This window comes from Lynx rufus, unplaced genomic scaffold (assembly GCF_022079265.1).
Source record: "Lynx rufus isolate CCGP_SWC_20201006 ecotype Redwood Valley unplaced genomic scaffold, mLynRuf1.p SCAF_4, whole genome shotgun sequence".
Taxonomy (NCBI): domain Eukaryota; kingdom Metazoa; phylum Chordata; class Mammalia; order Carnivora; family Felidae; genus Lynx; species Lynx rufus.
Window position 1 is genome coordinate 163,264,666 of NW_025814856.1, and position 22,713 is coordinate 163,287,378.

Here is a 22,713-nt window from a genome sequence, read left to right on the forward strand (position 1 = left end):
AATATATCGTTGAGCTCCACTAGTAAAATTTTCATTTCAGTCATACATTTCCGCTGCAGAATTTCTATTTTGTTGTTTAAAAAAGCAATTTCTGTATTCTTATGGACACACAGACAGCAGCAAATCAAGGCCTAGAAAGGCAGAAAGGGAAACAGTACCCAGAGCCACTACACCATGTTCCCTAAAATACCCAGTTTTTAACAACAGCTGTAAGATGTACAACGAAACAGGAAGGTGTAACCCATATACTGGAAAAACTGAGGCCACAGGAATTGCCTGGCAGAGGCCCTGGATGTTGGATTCAGAGACAGGGCTTCCAAAGAGCAGTTCTAAGCATGTTGGAAGAACTGAAGGAAATCAGTATGAAAACTCCCCCCACTGGTACCATACTTGATGAAAGGCTGAGAGCTTGGCCCCTGTGATCAGAGATAAGACAAGGATATCTGCTCTGGTCGCTTCACTGCAACTTTGTGCAGGGGGTTTGCATGTTTGGCTGGACTCTCCTGGTGAAGTCTGCTTCCCCTGCAGGGTGAAACCTCTGGTGTCTCTCCTCAGAGGGTGCAACCTGGGCCTGCACAGTCCCGGGAGGTGACAGTTGTCTTAGCCTCACTCTGTGCGTGTTTCCCTAACCACTCTGTCTGTCCATACTACACCCGGCGGTTAAACCTACTGACGTCCAGCTGATTCCTCTCAAGATACTGTGCTCTTGCTGGAAGGCTGAGGGGACAGGGAGCCCCAGCTTCTTGGCCACAGCTCCCAGAATGCAGCTTCCTTCCAGAGGAGCTGAGTGTGAGTTGGAAGGGAAGAAGCAGCTTATGGTAAGTGTCACAGACTCACTGTTCTTACTACCATTTAGTAGACTTTTTGTTTTTTTGAAATAGTCTTCTTCGTTTGCTGAATGATCTTGGAACCACTTTAAGAGACTTTAATATATTTTTTTTTTTTAATTTTTTTTTTTTCAACGTTTATTTATTTTTGGGACAGAGAGAGACAGAGCATGAACGGGGGAGGGGCAGAGAGAGAAGGAGACACAGAATCGGAAACAGGCTCCAGGCTCTGAGCCATCAGCCCAGAGCCCGACCCGGGGCTCGAACTCACAGACCGCGAGATCGTGACCTGGCTGAAGTCGGACGCTTAACCGACTGCGCCACCCAGGCGCCCCAAGACTTTAATATATTTTTAAAAATATATACGTTGCACCACTTATGGCTGTCCCACCAGTACTAGGTCTGTAGGGTTCCTCCAGGACATATGGAAGCCTGTCCTAGTTTTGGGTCAAACTCTGGCCACATTGCCACCCTCCCCTTCTTCCTTCCTGCTGGCTGCCTGGAGTTTGCCTCGTTTTGTCTTCCCCTTGTGGTGTCTTATTATAGTTAAACGAAACAGAGTCAAAAGGGAGCCAGGCAGCAGTTACCACCGTCTTACCGACAGCCGTCTTTATCCCGAGTCCCGCTGTCCTACTAACTGCAGATATGGTGAACTTGCAGAGGGTGAGAGAGATGCTGGCCTCTCCCTGTATTTCCAAAGAGTGGTTTATATTCTTTCACAGCTTGGACATGAGTCATTTCAGTGCAACTTTCAAGTTCTATTTCTTCCGGAGAAATAAGTAATAGTGAAAAATAATAAAGCTGCTTGGCTGTTTGTTAGCTATTTATGTTTTGAGTGAAAAATTTTTAAAACTTGGGGGGACGTGAGGGGCTATTTGCTTGAGCATCTGACTCCTGGTTTCAGTTCAGGTCATGATCTCACTGTTTGCGAATTCAAGCCCTGTGTCAGGCTCTGTGCTGGCAAGGAGTGTGCTTGGGATCCTCTCTCTCCCTCTTTATCTGTCCCTCCCCTCCTCACTCACTCGCTCTCTCTCAAAATTAATAAATAAACTTTAATCAATCAATCAATCAATCATTCATTCAGTGAACAAACAACCAGTAGAAAAATTGGTCAAAATTTTGGAAGATAGCAGCATCCGTGTGCACCTGTTCTAATAAAGAGCAGAACTGACTTGTTCAGCCCACGTCAGGGTCAAAAGATCTAGCTGCTGTGCTTGCTTTGAACGGGCCCTGGTTGGAGATTCCCAGGAAGACGTCCACCTCATCCTCAGGCCAGCACCAGCCTGGGGAGAGATGGAAAAAGTATCCTGTGCAGAGGCCAGTGAGATCTCCATGGTGGGGTTCCTCCTTGGCCCCGCCTTCCTGCCCCAGTCCCTTTTGAGCACAAGAGCAGCCACAAATGAGAAGACATGAACCTGTGACCTTGCCTTTGTGGCCTGATGAGGAAGACAGACTTGGGAGATTTGAGGCAGGAAATTGCTGGGGCTGAAGTAAGATGTATGTTTTTCTGTGCATGAGTGAATTTACGAGAAATCACCCTGTTGCCCGTTTCTTGAAAATGCAAGGGACTGTGGGAAACAATAACAGAAAAAACTGTGCTGTGATATGGTGCCATAAATATAACAGTCTTTCCTTTATCCCTCGTTAAAGATTAACTTACCGTGTTTTCCATTTGTAATAAAGCACTCGAGACACTCCACAAAGATGAGAGTGAAGCAATAAAAGATGTCAAGTTGAAACCAAAAGAAAGAAACGAAGGTAACAGCAGAAACTGTGCCAACTTTGTTGTAAATCCCAGAGAGGGCAGATCACTGAAGGCTGTCGGCTGGTCCTGGCAGCCTGTGAGTTCTTTCCCTGACCCCCATTCTCCTGAACCGACTCTTCCACCATTGGTACTGAGGAATGGCTAAGAATCCAGGGGCCATCCAAGCAAAGGCTGTGGGGTTTGGAAGTTGGGTCTGGAAAGTCTAGGCAGATGAGTGAGGAAGGATGCTGTATGTGTGGAGAGTAGCAGAGAACTCGGGGTGAAACATGCCTGTGCCTTTGCTTCTTGTGTTCATGGCTGTCGGTGCTGGCTGGTAAATAAAGGTGATGTCCATAACCATCTGTAAGTGTCCATTACTCTGATGGCCCAGGGACGCTAAAGCCCTGGGGAAAGAAGGCCCATACTCGTATTCACACCTGGGTCCTCCAGCCAGGAGTCTTGGGACTGGGCCCTCCTCAGGGTCTCCCTTTGGGGGCCACAGGCCCCTGTTCCACCTGGAGATTTATACCTACAGCCAACCAACACCTGAGAAGTTGTGTGGGTATGTGGGCCCAGGCTCGTGAATCATGCCGGGGTGGGGGAGAGTCTTGGGATTCCTCCTCATTGGGAGAGGCCCCGATAGTCTCGCATGGTGCTATTCTGTAGGAGGCATTGTACTGAGACAATCTAGGACTTCTTATCCATAAAGATACTGGGGCACATGGGGATTGTGGTTTTTTGGGGTCTGTTTGTGTTTGGGTTTTCTCCAAGCCATAGATCTTGATCGTGGCAGAATCAGGCCCACACACTTTTCCTCTGAGTGATTTTCATATATTAAGGAGACATTTTTGCTGATTAAGAGAAAATAGTCCTTTTGTGCGGTGTTGGTATTCTGTAAGAGTGAGGGATTGATTGTTGCTGCTGGGACTGGGGCCTGCTTTTAGCTCTGACCTCCCAGCTCATGGTGCCCTGACAGTCTGCCTGTTTGCCTTCAGAGTTCAGGAGGCCTTAACTGCACTCCCAGGCCTTAAATTCCTGTGTGTCTCTTTAAAAGAAACAATTGTTAGTTTTTGTTTTGGTGTTGTATAATTGTTTCCTAAAAGAGAATTCTTTAGAGGCCTGAAATGTAAATTCTGAGAAAGCCCCAAGCTCTCTCTCATCAGGGAGACCTGGGGTCCATCTGGACCAGAAATGTGGTGGGAATGAGGAAGAACGTAGTCTAGAAGATTTGCCCGCTCACACTGTGCCACAGAAGGGGAGACCTTTGGGTTTCTCAGAGGATGGGACAAGAACACAGGCAGGGGCAAGGTGGAGGGGACATACTGGATGGCTAGCACTGCACGACAGGTCATCCAAACTGCAGTTGAAACAGCTGAGCCATGGATTGTGTGGTAGCTCCTGGAGTCCAAAGTCAAGATGCCAGCAGAGGCGTGCGCTCTCTGAAGCCTTGAGGGGAGGACCTTGCTTGCTTCTTCCTGGGCTCTGCTGGCAGCTGGCCATCTTGGTGCTCCTTGGCTGGAGATAGGCCACCACTCTCTTTCCTCACGCATTACTTTAGAAGCAGCAAGGAGAAACCAGGCCGCACCTTCCACACTGTTCTCGGAATTCTCCTCAGCTAAATATTCAAGTTCATCACTTACATGGTCTACTCTCCACCCAGCAGCCCACCTCTGTTAGCCCGCCTCCCTGCACTCTGCCATTTTATAGCAAGTGCCATCGTCCCTCCAATGTCCAGCAGCGTGGTCCCCACCTCTCTCAGGGACCTCACCAGAAAGTGACCTTGATGTTCATCATACCACCGACATCCTCTTAGGCCTTTTTTTTTATCACGTACCTCAGAATTCTTGGAGCCTCCATGCATTACTCAATTTCAAAACGACTGGTAATTACCAGAGCAGGACCCTACTTCTTGGCCTTAAAATCTATATTAGTTCCCCCAGGAGCTGCTGTAACAAATGACCACAAACTGTTGCTTAAAGAGCAGAAACTTACTGTCTCATTGTTATGGCTACTGTCTCTCTGGCACAGGCTACAAGTGCCAAACCGAGACGTTCCCAGGGCCATACTCTCCATGAAGTCTCTGGGGAAGGATCCTTCTTTGCTGCTTCCTAGCTTCTGGTGCTGGCTGTCATGCTTTGTTCTTTGCCTTCTAGGTGCTTCACTCCAATCTCTGCCTCTTTTGTCACATGGTGTTCTCTGTGTGTATCTGTGTGTAAACTTCCCTCACTGTGAATGAAACGATTCCAGGCATTGGAGTAGGGCTCAACCTTAACTTCATGACATGACATCACAGAGACCGTGCTCCATAATAGGTCACATTCTCAGGTACCAGGAGTTAGGACTTCTTTAGAGGGACACAATTCAACCTACGATATGGTAAGAGAGGGACAGTGTATGCAGTTGAGGGTACAGTACCCCTGATCTCTTCCTCTCCAGTCCTAGTTGCAGTTACCAGGTTAACCCATTGGGATAGTTTTCTTAGGTCTCTGCTTCTTGGAAATCTTCTACTGCCTAGGGCTTAGAATCCACATTCCTTGGCCTGGTATTCAACAGTCATTATAATCAGTCTCAACTTCTCTTCCAAGAATGAGATTTTTCTAGATATCATTGTTCCCATTAATATCCATTTTATACTTTTGTAAGGAATGGAGGTGATAATGATACGGAGGTCAGTGCCTGGGACACAGTAGGCCCTCAGTAAAGGCTGGTAATGATTCCAGCACTCCAAATTGTTAGCTGTTCTCTGTCTGTGTCCAGTGTTATTTCCACCTCCAAGGCTTGGATCATGCTATTTCTCCCTCTCTTACTTATCTCAGTGCAGTTTTGAAAAAAAGCAAAATCATGCCTCTTGGGCAAGTATAAACACATCAAAGATTTTGCTCAACTCATGGCGTGACTAGAGAACCAGTATGATAGTATAATGGATCAAAGTTCCTTTGGGTGGCTCAATCAGTTAAGCGTCTGACTCTTGATCTCAGCTCAGGTCTTGACCTTAGGGTCTTAAGTTTGGGCTCCATGCTGGGTGTGAAACCTAGTTAAAAACAAACAAATAAGCAAAGAATAAAACAAAAACACAAATAAAAACACAAAATTCATTTGAAATCAAGGGTTGATGTGTTCAAGAGAGTAGTAAAATGTGATTTTTGAGTTCTAATTCCACCAGACAGAAAATTCGCTGAGTGTCTCCAAGGCAGAGATGTGCAAAAATCCTCTCTGTCCTTAAAGTGTTGTAAAATATCACAGCGGATCATCAAGCAGAGCACCTCACAGAACAATAGAACACTCCAGTAATCTCTCTTGCCTATTTCTAAATTTTTTTGTTTTTTTTTGTATTTATTTATTATTTATTTATTTTTTCAATATATGAAGTTTATTGTCAAATTGGTTTCCATACAACACACAGTGCTCATTAAATTTTGGATCATTTTCATAGCGTTCTCTACTTTGTGATCATAAACAGTCTCCAACAAGTATTGTTGATCCTAGAAGATTGTTTTTATTACGCATGGCCTGATTATTTATACAGATGCAGCAAGAATCTTAATTAACCGGAAAAGCCTCCTTGAGTTTGCTCGGGAAATCTAGAGCTTCATCATATTAAGCAACTATCAATTCCAAAGGATAAACTTCTTTTGGAAATTTTCAAAATGAGTTTTGAATCAGACTTTTCAAAGCCCCTGCCATTCTTCTGTCCTACGAGTAGGAAACCAAGGCCCAAACACTTTCTCCAGTAAACTGTGCATGCTGTACCCATAAATCTCAGTGAATTTCCCTCTTCCTGAGGTCTCCAAAATTTGCCTGGGTTTTTGGACTACCTGGGAGTGGACTTCCTTACTACCAGAGATTGGGATCCTGGAAGCCAGAAATCATATTAATTTTCTTATGAAGGTTTTGGAGACATTAACTCCGCATGTAACACCAACAATTTCTCCTTAGCAGTGGTCTGATGGTGTTTGATTAAACAACAATCACTCTCAGATATCACCCTGTACATATGGCCTTTCTGCAGAATCGATTTTTCCAATGGTATCTTTGTAAACAAGAGGACAGAATTTTATTAAACCTATGCAAATGGTTCTATCATCATGAAAGTGAATGAAACTTAGTAGAAGCATTTGTTTCTGAATTTTGAGGGTAGGTGAAGATGAGGTAATATTTAAAGATGGTTGTTGTGGGTTTACAAATACACAGTCTACTAATTCGTTTAAGGAGAAAGAAATAAGGTTTCCACAAAGCCGTACAAGTAGAACATCAAACAGAATGCCATCAATATTCCAAACAAATAACCTCAATGGCACATCTTGAATCCGTTCACTCAGTCCTATGTCATTACTTCTCACTCTGCTGGATCTTGAGTCAGTCGTCTGATTTCATGAGGTACATATGCTTCCAGACTGAGAGTCCCAGTAGTCCTGGCTTTGCTCACTGGTAGAGTCTGAGCATTGAGTCAGTGCTTCCATTTTGGAAACCTGCTCTGAAGAGTCTCTTTGAGGCAACAGTAGTTCAGAGCACGTCCTACAGTTTTTCCCTGAAGCTCCAAGACTGCGACCCTCTGGTGAAGACACAAATTCTGAGTGGTCACTTTTGGCAGATCTTCGGAGAAGCCTTAGGAGGAAGCAGAGACCTGTTTGAGAACAGCACTGAATGGTTGTGGTTCATAACCGAATATAACATCGTGGAAGACAGTAAAAGTCTCTTTTTTTGGGGCATGGTCCTTATTTCATGAGGGTTTGGTCAATGTTTCCTTTGAGGGATTCAGCCCCAAGTGCACTGTCACACCTAACACCTATATCTCTTTTGTGACACGGCTGCCATTAGCCTGCAAGAGGCAGCTCTTCTTGCACATCCGTGGAGTCAGAAGACAATTTCATTAAAGCCATGTGAGTGCAGGGGTATAGATAATCCAGATCCCTTATCCTGGTAGACAGGCTGTGGAGGTGCTGAGTCTTCCTTTTCATGCAGTGCCCTTTGGGGGTGGTGTGAGTGGGGAGAAACCAGGAAACCTTGAGTGATATCCACTTAAAAGAGATTGTTACAAAGTAGAAGTGACTAGATTTATTTGGCACCAAGAAAGAAGGCTCCAGAATCCCTAACCCCCAACATGATGGTATTTGGTGATAAGGTAAGTGGGTTTCCATGAGTTCATGAATCTGGGGTCCTCTTGACAGGATTTGTGCCCTTGTAAGAAGAGATAGCAGAGAGTTGCTTCCCTGCTCCATCATGTATGGACACGGTGAGATGGCGCCATCTGCAAATCAGGAAGTGAGCCTTCCCCAGGGAAACAAGTTGGCTGGCACATTGGACTTGGGCTGCCCAGTCTCCAGAACTGTGAGAAATGAATTCCTGTAGTTCCTGCTCCCAGGCTGTGGTATTATGGTTATGCAAGCTGATTAAGACAGCATCTCTGATGTGTAGGTGAGCCTTAGAAGGGTAATCTATGAGACTAGCATAGAGGGTTCTATTACTACTTCTAACTAATACCTATTGATCACTATGGTTTGACTACCACTTCATGTCTACAAAATTATCTGGTTTCACAATGACCGTCTGAAGAAAGTATTCCATTTTGAAGATTAGGGGAGTGAGTTGCAGAGAGATTAACTCACCCAAATGTGGCAAGCTGAATGGTGGCCCCTGAAAGATGGCCACACTCTAATCCCCAGAGCCTGTGAATGTTACCTTATTCCATAAGCATCTTTGCAGGTGTGATTAAGTTAATGACTTTGAGATGGGGAGATTATTCTAGATTATCTGGGTGGGCCCCAGATGTTATCAGAAAGGTCCTTCTAAGGAGAGGCAAGAAGGCAATGTGATGAAGGCAGCAGAGATTGGTGTGATGTGGTCACAAGCCCAGGACAGCTGGCAGCTTCTAGAAGATGTAAGAGGCAAGGGATGGATTCTCTCCTGGAGCCTCCAGAAAGAACCAGCTCTGCAGGACCTTGATTTTATCTCCATAAGACTAATTCCATGCTCTTGTCCTCCATAACTGCAGAAGATGAAGTTTATATTGTTTTAAGCTACTAATGTTTTGGGAATTTGTTATGGAGGCAATAGGAAACGGATCCACCAAGTTTCCAAAGATGATATGTAGAAGAAACAGGACAATGGGGGAACAATTCTTTTAAACTACTGTTATTATTTCTGCACTATTTTAATAAGTTGAGCTTTGAGATTATCTAGATCTGAGCAGCAGAAAACACTCTGAGCCCCACAAGAAGACTCCTATACAATTAAAAAAATGTCTCTTAATGACCCCACACCTTTTGAAAATTCATTATATCCACATTTCTGTGTGTGTGTGAAATGGAAAGAATCAAAGGAAAACAAAAAAGGAAGCTGTGGCTATGTCCACATTTATCTCTCTGCTTCTGACTATGTGGAAGGAGCAAGACCCTGGGTGGAAAGTTGTGTTTCCAGGGTTGCAGGAGGAGACAAGCGGTGGAGAGGCCTGTGGCTCACAGCATAGGTGCAAGTGGAAGGAAGCCCTCAATGATCAGGAGCGTGGCTAAGTGAACAATTCAGATATGGGGCTACACTGCTTCTATCCAGAATCTTGTAGAAGGAGATCACTCCTAACTTAGGGCTCAGGATGGGACTGATGGGGGCCACATGCTCCTTTTTGACCAATGATCACAAGGCTGTTACCATTTGAGACCCGCATCTGATTTCTTGTGGCATCCATGGATTCTGTGTCAACTAGTCTCCTGTTCCTTCTAGGGAACTTAACAGTGTACCTGAGCATAATGCCTGGAGAAGCAATTAGCTGACCATGACAACATCCAAGGACAAGTTTCACTCAAGGAATATGTAGCTTGAAATGAAACTAGGAAATGGTAGAGATATTTTGAGCAGGAAATATGATTCTAGCTCTCCTCTAGACTTTTATGTATGCAGCCTCATCAAGACCAAGTTCATGGGTATGTGACCTGTGCCATTGCAAAGGGCCCTGTATTTAGAAGGGTTTACTCTTCTATTGATGTCATCTTGAAATTCTAATTTTTTTTTGTTTCTGACAAAGGGCCTGGCATATTCCTTTTGTGCCAGACTTTGCAAATTACATAGCTGGTCCTGGTCTGTGTCTTTATTGCAAGTTGGAAAACAGTTACCTGGGGCCCTCCAAGTCATTAGCACCAATAACTGGTCTAACGATATGGACCAATAATATAGTGTGAATACAATAATTTCTAAATCTAGCTGCTTCCCTGCATGGGTTGCCACCCCATTGTCCACTACTTCCTGCCACATTTAGTTCTCTTAGTACCCACCTTCAAGTGTGAGCATCAACTAATCCCATGTCTCAATGTAGTGAACAAAAATATATAATCAAAAACCTTATAATTTTATGATGATGCAAGAGACAATTGGAACAGCTGGTCAACCATGAGAGGTTTGACCATCTGCCTATCATCTCAAAGTTTCCAGAGTAGGTTGGAATGGATGCACTGGCTAAATCTGGGAAAATCTACCTGTGCCTGGGTCTGGGGTAGAGGAAAGTAGGAAGGTTGTAGGGGAAAGTTTGATCTCCTCCCTGGGTGCATCTTTTGTGGTCAGGTCATGCATATTTTGGGGCTTGAAAGAACCATATGAAGAAACCTAGAGAAGGTGTATGGTCATTGGAAGACTTTTTCCAGGCCACATTTTCCTTTTTTTCTCTTGGCTCCCAATGGTTTAGAGTCTTGGCTTTGTACCTGAAGGCTGGTAAATTTTTAATGAGTAACTTGAGACCTTCATGAAAGACTATCATGAAAACCCATATGATACAATCACTGGGAAGTATCCCAGGCTCTAAATTTGGACACATCTAACCACGTATTTGAGTTTCTTCTTCCTAGAATCACCCCAGAGTCTCCCACGCCATGCAGGGAAGATGATCCAACACCACACCTGGCTCTGTGTGCATGATTTGTGTCATGTAATAAGGGCCTTTGGGATCCACCAGTATAACCCCAAACAACAAATATAGGTTTGGAAAATTTGGTGTGAGAGCAGGCACATGGAGAAAAAGCTTACACCTTGGTAAAACTAAAGCACTCCTCCAATGATAGGACAATATTTCTGTCTCTTTAAAGCCAAATAGTTCCTTCACTAGCTCCACCCAATCTGAGCTTCCTGCCTCAGAGGTTTGAAGGGTGCAAACACATTTTCCTCACAGTGAAAGCAAAAGCAGCAGCTCAAACAGATTCTTTGGAGAACAATGGGGAACTCAGCTCCTTCAAAAGAAGGTGAGCCTAGCCTCAGAGCAATTGAGCCGTGAGGCGCAGCTGGACATAGAGGTGTGCATGGGTGTGTGTTCTGGTCTGAGAGGGGACCAAGTACCGTGCCAGCCGCCCAGCAAACAGGATGCTGCCACGGGACTCCCGGGGGAGGAAGAGTGGGAGTAAGGAGATTGATTGCCCCATGTCCACACATCTCCTATTTAGCAGGACAAACTTGCTGAACAGCATATCTTCCATCAGTTGTCATGACAGAGTGAGTGCTGCCTGACACCCCATCCATTTCTCTTAGTGGGAAACTAGTGTCCTCAAGGCAGGTCTTTAGACCTGGAAGGCAATTTAGAAAGCAGTCTGTCCCAATCCCTCTTTTTTCCTGAAAGAAAATCTGAATCCCAGATGGTGTGCGTGTGGTTTTATTAAATTCCCCAGGATACCCAGGTCACAAATGGCACAGGAAACCTAGAATTCAGCTGGCTCTGTCCTTTCCAACATGTAAGAGAGAAATGGTGTGATCGACAGTGTAACAGAGGAGGTAAAGAAGAGGTGCCATGGGGGAGAGAATGAGCTATTCTATAGAAAACAAATGTGTGTGAAGCCCTTTGGTTGCCTTCCCTATTTCCAGGGTTGCTACCAGTTCATGTTTCTGGACAGAGAGTGAAGTACCTCCCCTGGCCTCCCATGATCTATTTCTGATCCAATGTAAACAGAAATGTAGAATCAAGGACCTGAGAAGGAACCAAGAAGAGACCAGAGCGTGCAAGGGTTATGCATGAGTGTAGGGTCAGACATACTTTGCATTGGATCCCTTCTCTGCCCAAAGCCCATTAGCGCAGTGACCTTGGGCAACTTTCTCAGCATTTCTGAGCCACATCAATCTCCTCATTTCAAAAATCAAAGTGGGGGCACCTATGTGGCTCAGTGGGAAGCATGGGACTCTTGATCTCAGGGTTGTGAGTTTGAGCCTCATGCTGGGTGTAGAGATTAAATACATACATACATACATACATACATACAATTTAAACATTAGAATACTAAGAAGTATTAAATTACTAGAATACTAAAAATTTTATCACTTCATCAGTAATTACTTACATATGTATGTCTGGAAGATAAAGGTCATTAAAATATACCATAATCAGAGTTCAAAAAGCAATTAGAATTTTTAAAAAATTACCAGGTGTATTCCAATTCCCAGATCATCTCCTAGAATTTAAAATTGAAATCAGCTCCAAATAAGGTTCATAAATTTCGATTCTTTCATATCTCTTAAATTTAATTTGATAAATAAGTTTTCACCTTCCTGTTTCTTTTTGTAAAATGTGTTTGGTTAAGAAATGGTTGGTCATTTTTCCAAGAGAATTGGACAGTGTACATTTTGCTCATTAAATCCTCAAGACGTCATATGACATGTTCTTCTAGTTTCTGTGTTTTGTATAAATTTAAATTTAAGGAGAGGCTTGATCAGATTAAGGCTTGCCTGGTTATTTGGGTGGCAATATTTCATAGGTGCAGTTGTAAACGTCCATCAGAAGGCACCTTATATATTCTTCTGTCTCTTTCTAGAATGTAGCAGACAGTAATGATAGCCTAGAGTAACTTTGTTTCATTAACGGTCGCAAATTATAATATTATAATTCTATCATTCTTTCTTCATTTATTAGATGGCATAATCCTTTAAAAAGAAAGTTCCTCTGAATCATACTTTCATTCCATAAGGTGTAGTTAATAAGACAAAGGAATGCTTGATTCCTTTTTGTTCATGTTCAGACTGATGACATCATTTCCTAGCATACCCCAAAGAGAACACTTCACTTCTTTCGCGATGATGGTATTGTTACGAATTCATGAACTTCAACATATTTGATGAATTTTAATCCATTGAAATTATTATTCTCATTGATACTCAAATTACCCATTCTCTGTCCAGTCAGCCTCTTCAAGTTGGCTCTGTAGTCCTTTCGGTAACATCCAAACTTTTTTTTTGAAAGTAATCTCTGCACCCAATGTGGGGCTAGAACTCATGAACGTGGGATCAAGAGATGCATGCTGTATTCACAGAGCTAGCCAGGCGTCTCACGGTCTGAGTAGTTTTTGATAGCATCCTCGCTTTCTAGTATGACTAGATATTCTAGGATCCACTTGCACATTTCTTGGCCCAGAAATGGAATCGGTACCTTCTCCTAAGAGTCCTAATGTTTTTGGTGGGAAATGGCATTTGAAGGGCACAGTATGGGCGCTAAGGGTGTTCATTGCCACTGGGCTTGCCCTTGGGCTTCAAAACTACACATGTGCACAAAAGCTAAGAATAGGACAGGATTCCCGAAAGCAATTTAAGATTTTCTTGACGTTTTTTCCCCCTATTTGGCCTTACACTCTATCCCATTAGGACAATAGCCAATGAAGCAACTGCATTTTCAAGTTTCTTGGACCAATTCTTTGTGTGGTTTGTCTATTACACCAAATACTATGTATTGCATTTGCTTTTGATTTTTACCAGTTATCTTAAAATATAGTTTTTGTTTATAATTATGTAAGCTATTTCCAGATGTTCCTCACTATCTGCAAGCAGAACGTTCCTATGAAATCATTTATGAAACAAAATGAGATAAAGGAGAGAAGCAATTACCATGAATGTACATGGAAAAAGGGTGCGCATTCCCAGATCTCCCCCAAATAACCTCCCTTATGTGTTTCTGATACTTTTAGACACAACTTGTTAACAGATGCACAAATTCAATTGAGAGAAAGCCCACATGCTCATCTGGCTCACAGCTCTGGTGGCTGGATGGTGAACCCCTGTGTGAGGTTCCCGGGGAAGGTGATTGGCAGCTGGTGTGGACAATGGCCCACTCGGCCTCTCCATTAGCTCAACTGGCTGTGAAACAAATGTGGAACGCTGTATTCGTGTTCAGCTTTTTTTTTTTGTACAAATGAAAAATCCTCTTTGAATGTATTTCAGCCAGCAACAGCAGGTACACATGTAGGTCTTTCATAAAGGAAAAGAGCTGTGATTCGAACTCTCTATAAGACGGAAATACATGCTTTCAAGACAAATCTATGAAATCTAAGTATATTCAAAGTAGTTTCCAGCTTCTACCCTGTCCCCCACCATATTCCTCCCATCCCTCTGTCAGTAACTTCTTTGGTGACGGTTCAGATGATCTGCCATTGCTTTTTCATGTGCATGAAACATATGTTGTATTTTGTACCTACAGTTCATGTTCCTCCTCATTAGAGAAATGACAGTAAAGTAAATATTATTTTCTTCACTTTGCTTTTTTTTTTCTTAATGAAATATCCTGGAGATCTCACCATCCCAGCATAGAGAGGTATTTCTTATTCCTTTCTACAGTTGGATAGTACATCGCTGTGTGTATGTACCTTGGTTTATTCAATCAGACCCCTACTAGTGGGCATTTGGTAGGTTTTTGGTCTTTAATTATTACAAATAGTGATGCAGTGAATAAACATATGCCTAATCTTTTCCTGTGTTTTGTTAGTGTAGCTCTGGGATAAAAGGAAGGGGAACTTCTTCCTCTACCCTTCAAGGTCTTCCAGCTGCACTAAGAATTACATTCACTTGAGGCAGATTAACAAGAGAAAAAAAAGCACTGTGCACAGATGCTCCGTAATGAAACTAAGACCAAGAGAGATGACCAAGGCAGGCAGTTTTTATACTTTTTAGGCAAAGAGACAATGGATTTGTGAGGGATTGACAAGACAAGGAAGAGTTAACTTTGGGAGCATCTGTTAGGGAGGAATTCTAAAGAGACTTTGGGCTGGGGTAGTAAATTAGTAGAAAGTAGTGGGCTGTTTATATACTTTTCTTGGCTCTAAATCTCCTATCCCTGGTCATGAGAGTGTCTCTTTACCTCCTGGGACAGGAAGGGCACCTTTTACATGGGAGATTTGTTTCCTGCGTGCAGGGGGACAGAAGAGGGTCTTAGTAATCTTCCCACACAGGCTGTATCTTAAGTTACTTTTATATGAAATAGTCAGTATGTCAAAGTTGCACGTTTAGGGGTGACCTGCCCTTGACCACTACAGGCATAAATCCTAAAATTGGGACTCACAATCCAGAATAAATGTATATCTAATTTGTATGATATTGCTAATTTCTCCTCTGTAGGTTTTAGACTGTTTTTCTATTCTTATTAGCCACGGAGAAGAGAACCTGGTTCCTCTAAACCTTTACCGACTGATTATAGCAGCAAATTTTTGCACTTTTGCCAAATCTGTAAGTGGAGAAATAGTATCTCAGTGTAATTTTAATTTGTTATATTTGGTTTTTTTCTTTTCCTACGTTGGGTTTATATTTCTCTACTTTGAGTGTTCATATATTTTTACATAGTTGAGGAGCATTGACATTTCTTTTTTTTCTTTGAACTGTTTATTCATATGTCTTGCTCCATTTTCCGTCGAGCTTTTGGATATTTGTCTCTCTGCTTTTAGGTATTCTTTGTATAAGAGGAGAATTAACCCTCTTTGATATAGGCTGACATTCGTATTTTAATTTTCTGTGATGTTCGTTGTCTCCCATTGTCTTTTAGGTCTTTATGTAGTCAGATGTATGAATCCTTTTCCTTACAATCTTTCAAATCTTAGAAAGAGTTGCCCCGCCCCTAGGTTACAAAGGATTTGTCTGAGTTTCTTCTAGTATTTATGTGGATTGATTTTTAGTGTTATATTTCTAACGTATTTAGCATGTGAATGGCATGAAGACGTGGGTGCAGTTTTGTCTTTTTCTGTGTGGTTTTGTAGTTATCCCAATGCTGGTTATTAGTCCATCTTTCTCCCCATTGCTGTGAGATCCTGCCTTATGGACGATAAATGTAACACGATACAATTGAACTGGATACTCATGAATATAGTCGACCAATTTGGTCTATTTCTGAATTGTCTGTTTTTGTTTTCCATTTGTCTCTGTTCACACACACTTCATACTGCCTTAATTATAGGGGCTAAAATATTTTACTATCTGGTACAGCTGGTCCTCCCTCATCGTTCTTCTCCTTGTTGACTCTACAGGCTAATTTTCTTTCTTCATTCATCCAAGTGAATTTAATAGTCAACTATTTTAGCTGCAGAGAAAAAAATGGAGACACATTTTTTAAAATTTATATTTCTATATAAACACGTTAAAGAAGTATCTATTAAAACAGTGTTGAATTTGGGGAAATGTCTGTTCTGTATGAAGGTGTTTTTCTTCTTAAATCTACTAACGAGGATGTGTTGTTACAATCCATTTTCTCATATTGAACCACCCTACTATTTCTGAAATAAATCACATTTTATTGTGGAGTATTACTTTTTAGTGTCTGACAATTTATTTGGGATTTTTGTATTAGTATTCGCAAATGAGACATGTCTTTAGCTTTATTTATTGGTGAAATCTTTGTTAACCTTTGGGATCAATATCACACTTGTGTCATAGAAAGAATTGGAAAGGTTTCCTTCTGTTTTAAGTAATCAGGAATAGTTTAAGAAAGATTAAGTGAGATCCCCATGAAACCATCTGGACCTGATACTCTTTTGTAGGGAAACTCTTTAACTACTTTGTTGTTTTCCCATGGTGATTGAATTGTCTCATCTTTCTGTCTTTATGAGACCTACATGGATAGTAGACTACTGCAGGATTTCAGAGAGGAACACATAGGTCATAAGAGCGAGGTGATGCTTTCCACTTACCTTCTTTGACTCTTTTTCTTCTCCTTCCTTTCCTTTACACCACAGAGACTCCTGGTAGTGACATGGCGGACCCTCAGGACAACACTCTGAGGATTATTCTGGTGGGGAAAACTGGAAGTGGGAAGAGCGCAACGGCCAACACCATCCTGGGGAGTAGAGTCTTTGACTCTAGAGTTGCTCCCCATGCTGTCTTCTCCAGGTGTCAAAAAGCATCCAAGGAATGGAAGGGGAGGAAACTTGTTGTTGTTGACACCCCAGGGCTCTTTGACAACAAGGAGACCCTGTATACCACACGCGGGGAATTCAGCCAGTGTGTCCTCTACTCCTGTCCTGGGCCCCACGCCATCATCTTGGTCCTCCAGGTTGGCCGCTACACGGAGGAAGAGCAGAAGACCGTGGCATTGATCAAGACTGTCTTTGGGAAGCCAGCCTTGAAGCACATGATCGTGTTGTTCACTTACAAAGATCACTTGGAGGAGAAGAGCCTGAGTGACTTCTTGGCAGATGCAGATGTGAAGCTAAGAAACATCATCAGCGAGTGTGGGAACCGCTACTGTGCCTTCAACAACAGAGCCTCAGGGGCGGAGAAGGAAGCTCAGGTGCAGGAGCTGGTGGAGCTGATAGAGGAGATGGTGCGGAGCAACGGAGGGGCTTACTTTACCGATGCCATTTATGAGGACACAGAGAAGAGGCTGAAGCAACGGGAAGAAGACCTGAAGAAGATCTATACCGATCAATTAAATAATGAAATTAAACTAGTAGAAAAGGAATATGCTCATAAATCACAGGAAGAACGGGAGGAAAAAATAAAATTGCTAAAGATGAAGTATGCTGAACAAATAAAAAATATCAGGGAAGAAGCTGAGAAGGGATTATTTAGAGATGGTTCCAGTGGGATTATGAACTTGCTTTCAAAAATATGGCAGATGTTTTGGTTGTAAAGACCATTTCGTTTTTTCTTCTGAATTTATGATGATTTGCCATAGTGGTAGATTGTAGTTTCCATAGATAGCTGTGAGAGTAGCTTCTACTTATTCTTCCTATAACCTGACCCTGTTACTCCTGTCACTGAGTTGCGGGGCCTGTGTCCTCTACCTTGGAACTGGGCGGATCTGGGAGTGGTTCATTAATAGCAGATGATTGAAGCAACACCTTGTGACTCTAAGGTTACATGTGAGCAATGCTTCCTTGCCCTGTTGGGATTCTTGCCCTTGGAACTTGACTGTCATGTTGTGAGAAAGCCCAGGCTGCCTCTTGAGAGGCCCCCTTCCAGAGGGCTTGAAGTCACTGGCCCACTTCCCAGCTCACCTTTCATTCGTGACTCACACCAACTTGCCCGCCATGCAAATGAGGCAACACAGAAGCGGGCCCTCCGTCTGCCCCGCCATCTCAGGCGAAGTTGCAGAAAGCAAAGATGATCCATTCCCACTGAGTGCTGCCCATATTGCAGCTTTATGAGAACAAATAAATGATGGTTTTTGTTTTTAACCACTGAGCTTCAGAATGGTTTGTTATGCAGTGAGAACTAACCAGAATGAAGCCTCTTCCCAGCTCTCAGTCCCCACCGCCTCTCCTTCCCACCTGTGTCTCTTCACACAAAGTTGGCATAATCAGGAAATGGCATATAGAGTTCAAAGAGTCAGGAAAATTCAAATCAGAAATCCTGCACATGTTAAGTGTCTGAACCATTGGTCACATGTGTCATTGCTCTGCATGGTCACAAGTACTTTTTAGGGAGGTATCGGGTTTCTCTGGAAAGATTGATTGTTCTGTGGTTCATGAAGATCTGAAAGTCACAGGATTCTCTTATTGTGTTTCTCTTTTCTTTTTTAGGGACCATCCTATTTAAAATGTCTCCAATTGTATCTGAAAAATCCCATCTGGGTCACATAGTTTTCGTTTGCCTCTGCAGGATCACACTTCACCCTAGCTCGTTGCCCCCTGAGGCTGATCTATTTGCACTACATCGGTGGGATCTCTTGCTCTCTGACTTCTGCCTGGCTGGCCAGTGGGAAGCCCAAGTCAGAGGCCCTGTGGAAGTAGAAAAGCAAGGCTGGGGTATCCATTCTCCCACATCTATCTGCAGGGCCATCTCTCACTAACTGCAACCTTACTCCAAAGGTCACAGCTCCTCCCTTGGTGGCCTTTCTACCCAACTCTTCTTCTGCATTCCAGTCTTTGTTCACCCCTTCAGGTGGGACTCAATTTTCTTATCGATACTATCAACGTCCCTGTGGTTTCCATATTCCCTGTGTCCACAGTGTGTAAGAGGCCCCTTCTCTAAACTTTCTCCAAGTACCTAATGAGAGCAGACTGTCTTTTTCCTGTGAGAATCTGATTGATAAGTCTTATGGTACCCAGTTCTCTTTCAGAGCATCTTTATTGTTGTTGATGGTTTTTCATTCCCTCTAGTGCTTGTTTCCTGACACCAGAAAAATCTCTCCTTACACTTCTATGCTGTGACATTTGCAGTAAGTAGATGAAAGGTTCTGTCTTGCTAAAATAATAGAGAAACTTCAAAGTTAGATGGGTGACTGTCAGTCACTCACAAGGATTGCAGACATCCCAAATCCAAATTATTAGCATTTTTATTTGCCCTTTGTTTTGTCTGTGAACATGACTGAGAGTATTTACCATATCAGTGACTTTATGGGAGATGGATTAGAGATTAAGTCTGGAAAATTTAAGATTCTTAATACCCGCTCATTCTAAGATTCATCATAAGTATTCAGAATGCAGTAAAAACACGGAAGAAAAAATCCTCTCATGAGAAAACATGTGTCAAATGACAAAGTGAGACCAAAGTACTCTCTGCCATCATGCACTTGTTATGTTCAAAACTACTTCCTTGTAAGTGACTCTAGTATGTCTAGAGAGCAAAGTATTCGTACCCTGTCCTTTTTCATTTCAGAACCGTTTAAAAGATATTTTCCACCAGAGATATGCAGAAGCATTCTTAATACAATTAACTTGTGTTCAGGCCATTTGAATGTGCAGCTTATGTAAGCTGATTTCTTTTCTCCCAACATTAGATTCCATTTTGGAAGGTAAGAGATCACCAGAGAAAAAACGAGTAAATCAAATAAATCATTATCTCTTCACTTGACAATCGAAATATTGTTCACTCACTTAACATATTTTATATTCCAGTTTTCTCTGAATGTGGTTCTATTTCAGTGCTGAAGACTGTGGAATTTCCAGCGTTTAATGTGTGCATGATCCCTGTGTTGAAATATGTGATAGTCATGACTCATGATGGGGAATTTACACTAGGATTTATAGAGGAAGACCTGAGGAAAGATTTAGCGTATGAAGTCTACTGTGAAGGATGTGTAGGATGTGTCCATGTGGGTGATGGGTACAATGGTCATGTTTCTATTCAGAAACAGGAATGTTCATGGTGACGGGTAAGATTTTCAGGGGAAGGATAGAGTCAGGAGCAACAGCGTTCAGTTAGGTTTGTGACAAGTTCAATATCAGATGTCAAAGTTAGGGTCCAATGTAAATGACCTGCATTAACTTGAAATCTGGGTCAGAAGGCTATATGAAAGGCTCGGGGTAACATAAATATCTCCCTTAACATCAGTTGAATCTTTACTAATTGCCAATACCCCGTAGTCCAAAACTCTATGCTAGAAGATCCATATAGGATGCCCAAAGGAAGGAGCAAGAACCAGTTTTGTTAGGTTTAGTCCTTCAACTAATTTGATAGATATTTGAAGGGATCAACAGGAAAGGACCTTTTCTGTAAGGTTTCAGCATTTAAGTAATCTCTACACCCAACATCGGGCTCCAGCTCATGACCATGAGATCAAGGGTCGCATGCTCTTCCAAATGATCCAGCCAGGCATCCCAAGAGGAAAGGGCTTTTTAAACGAGAACATTTAATTTATAGGGACAATCACAAATTAGTATTGGTCAATTCTTGGAGTTCATCTCCCCAGGGCAGAAGGTGGCCCCGGTGTAACCGTGTGACTATGTAAGGGAGGCCCCACAGGGAGTCGTCTCTGCGTGCCATGTCCAGAGAGATGGAGGTTCTCTCTCTCCTGAAACCTAGTGAGGCAGCCTCTGGAGTTTGATACTGCCAGAGGGGTGTGGGCGGTGTACATTAAGAGACTTGTGGGGCGCCTGGGTGGCGCAGTCGGTTAAGCGTCCGACTTCAGCCAGGTCACGATCTCGCGGTCCGTGAGTTCGAGCCCCGCGTCGGGCTCTGGGCTGATGGCTCAGAGCCTGGAGCCTATTACCGATTCTGTGTCTCCCTCTCTCTCTGCCCCTCCCCGTTCATGCTCTGTCTCTCTCTGTCCCAAAAATAAATAAACGTTGAAAAAAAAATTAAAAAAAAAAAAGAGACTTGTTGTGTGTCCTTCGGAGTTTGGCTTTGCTGCCTGGTGGTCATGGGATACATGAAGGCTGTTGCTTTGCTCTGTGGAGGGAGCAGAGTACACATGGTGGTGGAGGTCTTGGACGCAGTCAGAACTTTCAGTAACAGGGGCAAAAGTATGTGTTCTTCATATATCAAATCGGGCCACATGGGAGGGAGGCACCCAAAGCCAGTTTGAAAGGGACTTTCCCAGGGGCCCAGCAGGGATCCCAGCAGCTTGTATGTGCATCAGAGTTCTGGAAGTCCGGCACTAGGAACAGACGTTGAAGCAAGCGATGGGAGAGGAGAGAGTGGCCTTCTGTTGGGCTTATGATTTCAGATTCCCAGAGGAGACTCTGAAGGCTATTAACAGTGTTGCATGGGGAAAAGAGCCACTAAGAATGCTGCCACTGTCCCCCCACCAAAGCCAGACTACACTTGACTCATCTTCAGTGTTTCTGCCTCTCTCCTCCAGCCCATGAAGAATCAGAGCCAAGGCAAGGACAGGAGGAGAATGGCAGTGTGGGGAGAGCTCTAAGCAGCCCTGTCTACACTGCAGGTTCTTCTCTGGGAGCAGGCACATGCCAGGGATGCCAGGGACAGTAGAAGATTTACCCTTCAGTAATATTTTTTTAAAAGTTTTTGTAAATATATATATATAGGTAGCTTGACAATTTATTGTCAATAAATTGTCAAGTTAGCTAACATACAGTGTATACAGTGTCCTCTTGGTTTTGGGGGCAGATTCCTATGATTCATCACTTACATACAGCATCCAGTGCTCATCCCAACAAGTGCCCTCCTCAATACCCATCACCTATTTTCTCCCTCCCCCACCCCCATCAACCCTCAGTTCGTTCTCTGTATTTAAGAGTCTCTTATGGTTTGCCTCCCCCTCTGGTTGAAATTATTTCTTCCCTTCCCTTCCCCCATGGTCTTTTGTTAAGTTTCCTAAGCTCCACATATGAGTGAAAACATATGACATCTGTCTTTCTCTGACTGACTTATTTCACTTAGCATAATACCCTCCAGTTCCATCCATGTTGTTGCAAAAGGCAGGATTTCATTCTTTCTCATTGCCAAGTAGTATTCCATTGTATATATAAACCACATCTTTATCCATTCTTCTGTTGATGGACATTTGGGCTCTTTCCATAATTTGGCTATTGTTGAAAGTGCTACTATAAATATTGGGGTACATGTTCCCCTGTGAATCAGCCCTCCTGTATCCTTTGGATAAATTCTTAGTAGTGCTATTGCTGGGTTGTAGGGATGTTCCACTTTAATTTTTTGAGGAACCTCCATAATGTTTTCCAGAGCGGCTGCACCAGTTTGCATTCCCACCAACAGTCAAGAGAGTTACCGTTTCTCCACATCCTTGCCAACATCTTTTGTTTCCTGAGTTGTTAATTTTAGCCACTCTGACCGGTGTAAGGTGGCATCTCAATGTGGTTTTGATTTGTATTTCCCTAATGATGAGTGACGTTGAACATCTTTGCATGTGTCTGTTGGCCATTTGGATGTCTTTTTTGGAAAAGTGTCTATTCATGTTGTCTGCCCATTTCTTCACTGGGTTGTTTGTTTTTTGGGTGTTGAGGTTGGTAAGTTCTTTATAGATTTTGGATACTAACCCTTTATTTGATATGTCATTTTTAAATATCTTCTCCATTGCATTGGTTGCCTTTTTGTTTTGTTGATTGTTTCCTTTGCAGTGCAGAAGCTTTTTATCTTGATGAGGTCCCAAGAGTTCATTTTTTCTTTTATTTCCCTTGCCTTCGGAGATGGGTCGAGTAAGAAATTGCTGGGGCTCAGGTCAAAGAGGTTATTGCCTGTTTTCTCCTCTAGGGTTTTAATGGTTTTCTCTCTCACATTTAGGTCTTT

The 22,713-nt window shown here is 42.9% G+C and overlaps 1 protein-coding gene across 3 annotated transcripts; it reads left to right on the forward strand.

Annotated features, from left to right (window-relative positions):
- Positions 1 to 740: 740 nt before the first annotated feature.
- On the forward strand, positions 741 to 17,960 carry LOC124525079 (GTPase IMAP family member 7-like). 3 transcript variants are annotated; one of them, XM_047097540.1, is made up of 2 exons: positions 741 to 818; positions 16,518 to 17,960. In XM_047097540.1, the coding sequence occupies exon 2, from the start codon at positions 16,535 to 16,537 to the stop codon at positions 17,411 to 17,413; it is 879 nt and encodes a 292-aa protein (XP_046953496.1). In that variant the 5' UTR covers positions 741 to 818; positions 16,518 to 16,534; the 3' UTR covers positions 17,414 to 17,960. The 3 variants fall into 3 exon arrangements, with proteins under 3 accessions (XP_046953496.1, XP_046953495.1, XP_046953497.1); XM_047097539.1 differs by lacking the exon at positions 741 to 818 and adding an exon at positions 10,689 to 10,793; XM_047097541.1 differs by lacking the exon at positions 741 to 818 and adding an exon at positions 10,823 to 10,844.
- Positions 17,961 to 22,713: the final 4,753 nt, after the last annotated feature.